The 11491-nt window shown below is 30.7% G+C and overlaps 1 protein-coding gene across 1 annotated transcript in view; it reads left to right on the forward strand.

Moving 5' to 3' along the window:
* The window catches only part of LOC107628722 (alanine--tRNA ligase), a gene marked incomplete in the record, with an annotated part of 17431 nt that continues 16443 nt past the window's right edge, over window positions 10504–11491 (forward strand). Inside the window, 2 exon segments of the mRNA XM_021118060.1 lie at window positions 10504–10918; window positions 11404–11491. Coding sequence (XP_020973719.1) covers window positions 10612–10918; window positions 11404–11491 — 395 coding nt within the window.

Genomic DNA, 11491 nt, shown 5'->3' on the forward strand with positions numbered 1-11491 from the left:
TACTATAAACTGTAGAAATAATTTAACTAAGACACATGTAAAAATTTTTAAAATAAAAAAAAGACATTTTTAATATCTTTATCAAAATGTTTCCTTTACTATTATAACATTCTTACTATATAATTTAAGTAGAGTTTTTCTGTGATAAAAAAAATCGCCATAGAAAAACTTGCCATAAATCAATTTGATGTTTTTTACACTATTTTATTCGAACTAATTCTTTGATCCATTTAGTTTCTCTTGGGAAAAGTAGTGAGCTTTATGCAAAAATAAAATTCATCATCTTTATCTATTTTTTTTTTTTAGGATCTCTTTACTCTTTGTCTAAAAGCAAATGATAGAACTTGTATTAAGCCATTAACAACATTTTCCTTTAATTCTATACTCCAAATTTCACCTTCATTTGCATATACATTCGTTGAAAGAACTTTTTTCTTCACATCGCAAATCTAAAACTTGCAACCTTGGTTCACCTAATAATGTTCAAGATCCGACCTTCCTATAATACCCACTTTTACAACACTAATCGAATTGAAAAAACACTCAAATGATCCATTTCTTGACATTATTATTGATAAAAATCCTTAAAAAAAACTCACAACGTTTGAGCTTGAGGGGGAGAGAGCTCAAAGAGAGAGCTTGAGGGTTAAGGAGAGTACATGCGAATAGAGCAAAAAAGACAAAAAAGATGTTTGTGAGGTTTTTTTATTAGAGTAAACTATCATTTTTTCTCATAAAAATTTAAAACGTTGACAAATTTATTCACGATTAAACAAAATTATCTTTTCTACTCATAAAAGATAGATTTTTGCTAATAAAATTTTTCAAATCCTAAAAAAAAATTTAAAATTTTTAAAATACCCTCTAATATAACCTAACTCTAACTTCCTTTTTTACTCCGTATCACCACTTCTCCAATTCTAAGCCTCACTACTATCCAAATCCTTCCTAACCACCACTCTCAACTATCACCATTACTGTTGCTATCACTCCCACTGCCATCATAGCCTCTTTCTCTAATACCTCGGCAAAGGTAGAAATAGAATGACAGTAGTGGTGGCTTAGCAGTAGCGATTCCAGCAGCAGTGGCGACAAGATCTGCGCATCATCACCACCCCTGCTCGAAGATCTGTGTTTGCCACCGTTGCTGCTCTATCAACAAGGGTCGTGAACATTCTTTGCCTTCTCTTCGCAAACACGTATGAGGTTCTGCATAGTGGTGGCACTCTTGATTTTTTGTGCTCCGCTTCGATGACCCAATTCTTGGCCTTCTTGTTGCCTTTTACAAAAAATTCGTGGACTTTGATTGGGACCATCTTCGACAACAGTCTCTGCGCCAGTGTTTCGACCGTGAAACGCTGCTCACGAAGCTTCGAGGTTGGGGATTAGGGGTTCAAAGATTTGGCAATACGTCGTCGTCGTGGTCTTTTTAATTTTCAATTTTCAATTTTTGTTGCTTCATTTTCTAATTTTGCATCTCCATAATTTGATTTATTATTGAATTGTACATCTGTGATTGTTGAATTTGAATGATCCACTTCTGTTGTTGAGATTTGAATTTGTGTTTGCAGTTCTGTTCATTCTGTTGCTGAATCTATAATAATATGGTTCTATTAAGGCATTGTTATTTGAATTTAAATGTGAAATTCTGAATCTGAATGCTCCTCTTCTTCAAAATGAATTTTTCAGCAATAATGAGTAAATTCTCTTTTTAGTCATTCTCTCACTCTCTGTTTCGGCTTTCTCTTTCACTCTTCCGCCCTTGCTCGATCAGGGTGGTAAAGAGAAGGATTTGAGGATAAGAGTGGTGGTGAGGAAGAATTTAGTGGGATTGGTGGTGTAGAGTAAAAAGAGAAGTTATAGTTAGATTATATTAAAGAATATTTTAGATATTTTAAATAATTTTTTAAGATTTTGATAGTTTTGTTAGAAAAAAATCCATTTTTTATAGATAGAAATGATAATTTTATTTATTCGTGGATAGATTTGTTAGTATTTTGAACTTTTATAAGTAAAAATGGTAGTTTACTCTTTTTATTATTATCAAAGTTGAGATTTTGAAGTGTATCAAGGTTTGCTCTCTATTGTAAGCCAGCTGCAAACCACATGATCAATTTGCCAATATGTTGAGAAATATTCAATTAGTTTTAATGATTTTTAAATAGTAAGAACCCAATTAAAAATTTTAAATGGTATAGACTAAATTGCAATTTCAGTAAAAAAGTAGAAACCTCTTAAGTACAGATACTTTGCTGAGTTGTCATGTCTGTATGTCGAACACATTTTGGACACTCTTCGACACTCGTCCGATATGTGTGTCTGCTGTGTCCAAATTGTGTCTTAATAAAAAATAAAAAATTCTTCACCAGACACGCTTGGACACACCTAAATACCATCACGTGTCAGCGTGTCTAGTCTTATTCTTAACATATATTCTTGAAATAAATTTAGATATAGTATATATTATTATTTATTAAAAAAATTTTAAATACTTGATATAATTAAAATAAGACATTAAAAATAATTAAAAATTAATTTATATTTTAATATCAATAAAATATCAAAATATTATTACGATTTATTTAAAAAATACTTTATATTTTATATGCATGTGTGTCCCCGTGTCTTATAAAATTTTAAAATTTACGTGTCAGCGTGTCCCATGTCGTGTCGTGTCTCGTGTCCGTGTCAGTATCCGTGTATCAAAAGTAAAAACTAAGAGCATCTTCGATATTTAGTTTTAGTTTAATTCTATTTTAGGTGTCACAAAATGTCATATAAAATATTTGTGAGACCATATATCATAAAAATTAATTTGAGATTTAATGTAAGATTTGTCACTACAATGCTCAATCAATTTAAACTTTATATCATTTTTAATTATTTTATTTAATAAACTTATAAATCGATAAAGTGTTAAATAAAACAAACTATTTATCTTAACACAAAAAAAAGGAGGATATTCCCATAAAGACGTATAAAATATCTTTTTATAAAGACACTTATGTGTCGCATTATTATTAGACGTATTAATGAACCGGTTATTTTTGAATTTCTTAACAAATTAGAATAAAATCGATTTTTTTATAACAATAATAATAAACTCAATTGTTATCAGATTCGGTCGAACCGACCAATTTACATAACCCACTGGATTATATTCGGTTTAGATTGTGTAAATCGATTGGATCAAATCGGGTCTAATAATTATAATACAGACAATTGAATTTATTATTGTTGTTATAATAAATTGATTTTGTTCTAATTTATTAAAAGATAAATTATTAACCGATTTAATAAAAATGTATAATAATATTATGACACATATAAACGTCTTTAAAAAAGATATTTTTAATGTCTTTATTGAAGCAGTGTCCATTCTCAAAAGATTTCACGGTAAAAAATTGTTGACTAAATTGATGATAGAATAATTAATTTGATTGGTGATAATAAAAGTTACAAACCAAATTGATTATCGAATGAAAACTCAATTACCAAATTGAGGCTTTTCTCTTTTGAACTAAGCCCAATCCATATGTGTGTATATATTCATGCTAATAATGAGATTTGAATTTCGATATCATATATATCATTTAAATTTGAGTAAATGACCATTTTTACCCATAAAAGATATAAACGTTGACTTATAGAAGAAGGAAATTTATCTTGTAACCAAGAAAGATGACTTTTGTGTGCCAGAAATATTCTGACGTTGGTTACGCACTTAGTCCGTTAATATTCGAATCTACGTAGCAACAAAACCACTCCAAACCTATCTACGTGTAACTCAACGTATACCTCTACAAAAACTGAAACCCTAATATGCATTTTTTCTTCCTTTCTTCTCCAATGTTTACTCTAACCCAGAAATTGAAACCATTTCATTTTCGTTGCTTCCTCAAACACAAACACTGACAAAGAAAAACCCTCTAACCGTACCCCTGGCCATGTCTCTGCGCAGATTTAACTCTGCTGCGAGTAATGTAAGTTCCAGCAATGCTTCGAGTTCGAGGAAGAAGAAGAAAAAGAAGCTTGATGGGAGATGCTTCTGTGAACTGGAGGTTGCATTAATGAAATCTAGAACGGTAACAAAACCAAATATATGGTTCATCCAATGTTCTCTTTGGAAGGTAATGGCTTAGCATTTTTCTTTTTTTCTTTTTTTTTTTTGAAGGTTCCATTTTTTTTTTAATTTTCGTTGACATATGGATGGGTGTGGGTATTTTGATTTTTCAGACAAGAGACTGCAAATACTTTATGTGGGTGGATGAGATCGAAGAAGGTTGGAAAGGTCTTGCAAGATCGTTAGCTAAAAGGAATACGGAGTATTCTCATGCAATATGTGAAGATGGGTTGACAATCACTGCAGTTCAAAGGGAGAATCATGAAAGTGGAAAAACTCAGGAGCGAAGTTAGAACAAGTAGATTGTTGCTTGTAACTATAGCATTGGTGGTTGTGTTTTGTTTAGCTTGTAATTTGTATTTAGTGATGAAAATATAGGATTCATGTAATCTGGAGATCGTTGTTGTTTATGAGCATTGTTTGTTGTTAAGAATGACAAACCAGTTTGAACCAATTCAGTTTGTTATATTTGACAGAAATATCCATGAATGATTAATCAAATGGCATAAATAATCATGTGTATTTGCTTTATTTGACTAAATAGGTTATGTAAGATTAATAAGATGTTGTCTAAAATATGCGTTTATCATGTATTAATTTCCGTCATACATAACTGAAACACAGGTCTCTAGTTTTATAACAATGTCTTTAAAGGTTAAAACAAACTTCAACTTGTGATACATTGTGGATTCATAGAGAAACACAAGAGTATAATATCTGTTAAAGAGTACCTCATATTACCAAAATGAAATTAAAGAGTCTAGGAGCTGTACTCAAAACATCATAACAGCAGAATAAAATAGAAGAGTTCATCATCTCTTTTGATCACATGAAACATACCAACAAAACAAACCCAAAAGTCTAATTCAGATTAAAATAAGATTGAACTAATACAGCAAAATAAGTAATTTTCATCAACTAATACAACTATGATATTGGAGTTGAGTTGCTGCTCCTGCTTGAAACAATATTACTGGACTCACTGGATGTTCCTCTACCTTTGACCGTTGTTCCTCTGCCTCTAACAGTTGATGTTGCACCAGGTGTAGGCATAAACTACATAAAACGTATGGTAGTCCCAGCACTAACACCTTGCATTGTTTAAGGTGTAACAATTGGTGTTGTTTTTGAGTTGGTTGTAGGAGGGTTTGTAGCGGGAGGTCTCTTCACATTTCTCCTTTTAATAGGTTTTTTGGTTGTTGCAGCGTTCGGTGGGGATTTGGTTGAGTTTCCTAGAGTTGATACAAGAAGCAACAAATTAGTGATTGCAGAATGTTACATAGTTAATGACAAATGAAATGAATCGGCACTTACAACTGCGGCTTGTGGGGTTGGTAAACCACTTCCATCACCAGTGCCTGCTGCTGCTGTCTCAACATCTGCAGCTTCCAAGGTTTTCTCTCAATACATTTCAGCCAAAACATCAGATCTTTATCCCCCGCATTTACATGCTCCCGAGGTACATCACTCTTACTAATTTTGCCATATATGCATGGCACAAAATCTGTAGTTGACTTCTGGATATATCTCTACTAAGGCAGATATTAACCCCTAACAAAAAATTGGCATTACCAATAATAAAAGTTATGATTATTTTTTAATTTGAACTAATACAACAACATATGGAGAACAATTAAACCAAAAATACTAAATAAATAACAACACAGATAATTAATACATTGTCAAGTAATTCAAGAACAACACAACTCAATAATATTAAGTGTACAATTATAAGAGGTTGAATAATAACACAGATGAATAATACAAGATGCAAACAACATAGCAACTGAAAATCTAACCCTAACCTAAAAATTCTAAAAATATTTATCAAGCCCATCTAAGATGATCAGAATATTCAACAAATTCTCAAAAATATTTTAAGATGAAAAAATTAGTAATGGCATACCTCTGTTCTCTGTGGAGCAACGATGGTGGGCTATGAATAGTGGACAAAGTGGTGCATGCAACAATGGTGGGTTATGGGTAGTGTGGATGACAAGATGATTTCAATGACGGCGGGTAGTGGACGGCGAGATGCAGACGACGGAGGCCTGCTGACGAACGGATTTTTGCTAGTAAAGAAATTCACAAAAATAATCACGTTGTACGTATAGTTTCTAAACCAACAGAGAATCCTTTCGTACAAAAGTTTTGGTTGTCACTTAAGCAAATCCAATAAAATTTATAACCGAAGTATTCAAACCTCTGGTCATATCTCAAGGAATTGTAGGGAAGTATGATTTATTATTGGTTATGAAAAAAGGTATTTTTTTTGTTTTTGAAATAGGAACAAGTAATTTAAATGGCAAGAAAAATAAATTAATAATTATAAAAACTCTTGGCAAGGTATGAGAACTGGAAATCCCATCCTAGTTATCCTTATCAGGTGTGATGAGAATTGTTTGTTGCTCCCACTTAGTTAACCATTACTAAATAAAGGAAAGTCAAGTGGACTAATCAACTTGATTCCTCAAGTCCTAGTCAACTCCTGTGAAAAGACTAGCTTTAGAGGGATCCAAATCAATCAGCAACTTCCAATTTTCAATCAACCGCTGAGTTTGACAACTCAAGTGTCACCAACTACTCAACCAAAGCCAAAAGGGAAGAAAATCTACTCGAATAAAAATGCCTTGACCAGGAGAAGATTAATTGGAAGCATCAATAGCATAAATTAAAGAAAGCAATCATAAATCTGAAATACCTCAAATTATATTAAATAAAGATATCAATTCTAACATAGGAAAGTTCATAAATCAAATTTGGAAAGTAAATAAACCAAGTGATAAAGTAAATAAAAGTAGAAGAGAAATTGAATTTAAGGAACATTGAACCTAGAATGAAGAAATAACCACAAACTAAGAGAAATCCTAATTCTAAAACCTAAGAGAGAGGGCTTGGATTTGGATTTGGGCCGAAAAAGGGCCCAAAAATCGACTTCTGCAATTTTCTGCACGTAGCGTCCGTCACGCGTGCGTGTGGGTCACGCGTGCGCGTCATATGGAGATTTTCTTTGTCACGCGTACGCGTCAGTCACGCGTACGCGTCGTTTGCGTTTTGCGCTAGGCACGCGTCCGCGTCGTCCATGCGTGCGCGTCGCTGCCATTTTCTTCAAAACTCCATTTTGTGCGTTCCTTCCATTTTTGTGTGTTTCCTTTCTATCCTCTAAGTCATTCCTGCCCTATAAAGCCTGAAATTACTTAACACACAGATCACGGCATCGAATGGTAATAAAGGATAATTAAAATTAATATTTTTAAAGTATAGGAAACATGTTTTCACATATACCATAGAATAAGGAAGGAATTGTAAAACCATGCAATTTATATGAATAAGTAAGTGAAGAATTGATAAAAAACACTCAATTGAGCACAAGATAAATCATAAAATAGTGGTTTATCACCTGCGGATAGTGAAGCAACAACTTGATTAAAATGAAAAAATATCTCTGTCGCGGAATGAAGGTGCTCTGGTCTTCTTCTCCGATTTGGAATGGAAGTGACGATAATAACAGAGTTCTGCTAGGGCACAGAGGGGGTGTATATAAGGGTTTTTTTTGCTATTTCTTAACCAAAAAAATTTGGGTTACGCATAGATAGGTTTGGAGTGGTTTTGTTGCCACATAGGTTCGGATATTAACGAACCAAATGCGTAACCAACTTCAGGGTATTTCTGTCTTCTGGCGCACAAAGGTCATCTTCCGTGGTTACAAGATGAGTTTCCTTCTTTCATGGGTATATTTGTTCGCGTTTATATTTTTCATGGGTACAAATGGTCATTTACTCTCTAAATTTTTTATATTTTAGTAAGTATTATATTGTTTAGAAATTAATTAATATATATACAAACTAATATTAAATTTGATGTATTTTTTATTTAAAATATTTTGTAATACAAAAATTTTAATATTAAAGTTATAAAAAGTTATATCTTTATTTATTTTTTATTTTTATATTTATTTTAGTTGACGGATTTAGTTTTCTTATGTGATATTTATCTTTTTTTTTATTTTGATTATTGTTGGAGTAGTTTCTTTATTCTTCCTGTTATATGTTCTTGTGAAGATATATATATTTTTTTATCGTCTTCTTTGTTCTATCTTTATATATATATTCTTCATCTGAAGATGTCTCTTGAATTTATTTATTTTCTCTCTTTAATGGCTTAATCTCTTAATTGGTATCTCATTTAGGTCTGATGATATTAGCGTTGGTAAAATTATTTCTTATAATCAATAAAAAATATAAATAAGCAATACAAATGATGGTTTGAATAATTAAAATCTTTGTAGTATTATCTGTTTTATTTGTTGTAATAGCGATTGAGTTTCAATATTTTTTGTTGGGATAAACGTCTTGGTAGCAGTATATTATTGAGAGCCTTATTTAAAGTTTAAATAAATTACTTTAACTTCAGATAATATAAGTGTGAGATTGTATAAATTTTTCAATTAGAATTAGAATGGTGTTTCGGTGTTATTGTTGTCTTAGAGTGTCATTAAATTTAAGACAATTATGTTCAATAATTTTTTTGCTGTTCTATCAAATAGCACAAAATTTTTTTGTAGCACTTTGATCTAAAATTTTTAATTTAATTTGAATCTTTAATAATTATTGAGTTAGTAATTTATAATCTGATAAATTTTTTTATATTTAATTTTTTTTTATCATATTTTTTTTTACAATTATATGAAGAGGTGTTCTTTGTGGTGTTAATAAATTATAGTTAAAAAAGACACAAAAAAAAAATCATAGTTAAAAATTAGTAAACAAAATTATCAATATTTAAATTGTTTAGTTATTACAAAAACAACAACTAATAGCATCTTGAAATAAGTATAATTATAAGAATTTTAAAATATAATTATATGTAAAGTATTACAAAATAATGAAAAAAGTATAAATAGTAAAAGTAATAAGAGTATTTTTCTCAAAATTTTGTTTTAAAAATGCAATAAATATTTTTATTTTCTACTTAATTATCTAATAGAATCATTTCTAAGTAGATAGACTTCGTTCTCTTTATTTGTTGATGTAAATATTTTTTTTATACACGAACTATGAATTTGTGAAATAAAATAATAGTGGTAAAAATCTTATGAATAATATATAAGTAGGTCAAATAATATGAAATTTGAATATTTTATAACTTAAAATTTATTATGATAATATTATTATTATGACACTTTTAATGTAGATATTTATTACATTTAATTAATGTTTTATATTTTTATTGAATAACAATATGTAATAAGATTAATTAATTATGGGAGTTATAGTTTAATTTTTATTTTTTAAAAAATATTTTATTAAAAATTGATTGGTTAATTTCTAAATTTTGTCAAGTAATTAAAATTGATAATGTGACATCATTAAAAAAAATCATTTAAACTCAATATAAAAAAGTTTGTATCAATTTTTATATAATAAAAATAGGTTGATAGATTTTATCGGATTATCTAACGTGAGAGATTTGGATAATATATAAGAGATTGTAAGTTTAAATCTCATTTTGGTAGAAAGAAGGTAAAATATGCTATGTATGGTAGCTTGGTTTTATTGACAATGGTCATGAAAAATGGAGGAGATGAAAAGAAAGTCAACTAAGATGAAGAAGATAAAATAAAAATGGGAATAAAAGTGAAATTTTAAAGAGAGTAAATCATTGAAATTGTAGTAAAAAAATTAAAAAATTATTTTAAAAGATCAAAACAATAAAAATTTTTTCAAAAATTAAAAAATTTGATAATAATAATAATAAATAACTGTTGGTTTCGACTTTATGGAATAAAATATTGACGTGATACCGCATGAAATTGGTACATAAACATTTGTGTTTGCCAAATAAAATCGTTTTACATGAAACCGAATAGATTTTGGAAATTTATGTGTAATTTATATGTTTTGGAAATTAATGAATTTAATTTTTTTTTGGTTGTCGGTTGTTGAAACTTGAAAGTATTCCCTAATTCTATATGTCAAAGATTAATGTATCGCGAATTTAAGTAAGATTTGAACTCTTAATATTTATTTAAACTGATGAGTAAGTTGACCATTCTATCAAATGGTTAAATTAAGGTAAAAACTCAAGTGAAGTTGACTTCACGTAAAGTTGATACTGAGAGCTGTTAGATGATTTGATTGATTTGACTAAATTTTCATCTAACGGCTCTCAGGTATCAACTTCAACTTCACGTTAAGTCGACTGAATTTCCACCTTAAATTAATTACTTTATTTTTGACAAAACCCCAACGATAAGGTAAACTTAATCATGAGTTGCACTTATGAGTTGTCCAAAACTTACAAAGCAGGCCAAAATATTACAAGACCGTACCCGATACGATACACAATAAGGAGTTGACAAAAATGGAATAATAGCCCAATGAAAGGAACCCATCTCCATATCTGCAAAGAGAAGAAGAACGAAAATACAAGACACATATTAAGATGGGATAGTGTTTTTAAGGGGCTAACACTAAATATCAGAGTGAATGAGAAGAGGATTATTTGGAGCTGCCAGTAACCGTAACTGCTTCACTAAGCCGCCACTCATTTCCAGCTCCATCTTCACTCTTCTCAAACCCTTCTGCGCCGTCGCGTCTTCCCCCGCCAGATCTCTTCCTACTTCCGTCGCTTCCGCCGCCGCGATGCCTGGTTCTGACTCGTCCAACCGGGAGTGGCCGGCGAAGCGCGTGAGGGACACTTTCTTTAAGTTCTTCGAAGAAAAGCGCCATGTCTACTGGCGGTCCAGTCCCGTTGTTCCATTCAATGACCCTACCCTATTGTTCGCCAACGCTGGTTAGTAATCTTTTTCTTTCTCTTATAATCGACTACACTTTGTTAGTTTCAGTTGTCATTTTTTTTGACGTTGTGGTTTGTTCATATGCATTGATTTTGTTATTTTGAGTGTGATTTGACTGTTTTTTGGATTGATTCATATTGAATGTGTTAATTAATTTAGGAAATTTAAGATGATTTTGTGATTGTTAAAATGGTCCCTCTAGATGCTCAGACATAAGCAATCTAAGTATTATGATTGGCTTCAAATTCTCTAATCTGAACACTGAGGAAAAAAGAAAGATTCAAAGCGCTGGCTGCTTGTCATATAAAGTAAATCCAAATAGTGAGATATGGATTAAATGTTATAAATTATCTCGAATTTTCTGCTCATGTTGCTTGCTTTGTTATAGGTATCTCAATTTAGTATGGTGGCTTATTATTTACATTTTTTTATGTGAAATTTAGGTTTCATTGACTATCAAGGTTTCTTTGTGGTTTGGCAGGTATGAACCAGTTCAAGCCAATATTTTTGGGGACTGTGGATCCCAACACTGCCTTGAGCAAGCTCACTCGTGCCTATAATACCCAAAA

This window comes from Arachis ipaensis, chromosome B03, assembly GCF_000816755.2.
Source record: "Arachis ipaensis cultivar K30076 chromosome B03, Araip1.1, whole genome shotgun sequence".
In the NCBI taxonomy this organism is placed as follows: Eukaryota; Viridiplantae; Streptophyta; class Magnoliopsida; order Fabales; family Fabaceae; genus Arachis; species Arachis ipaensis.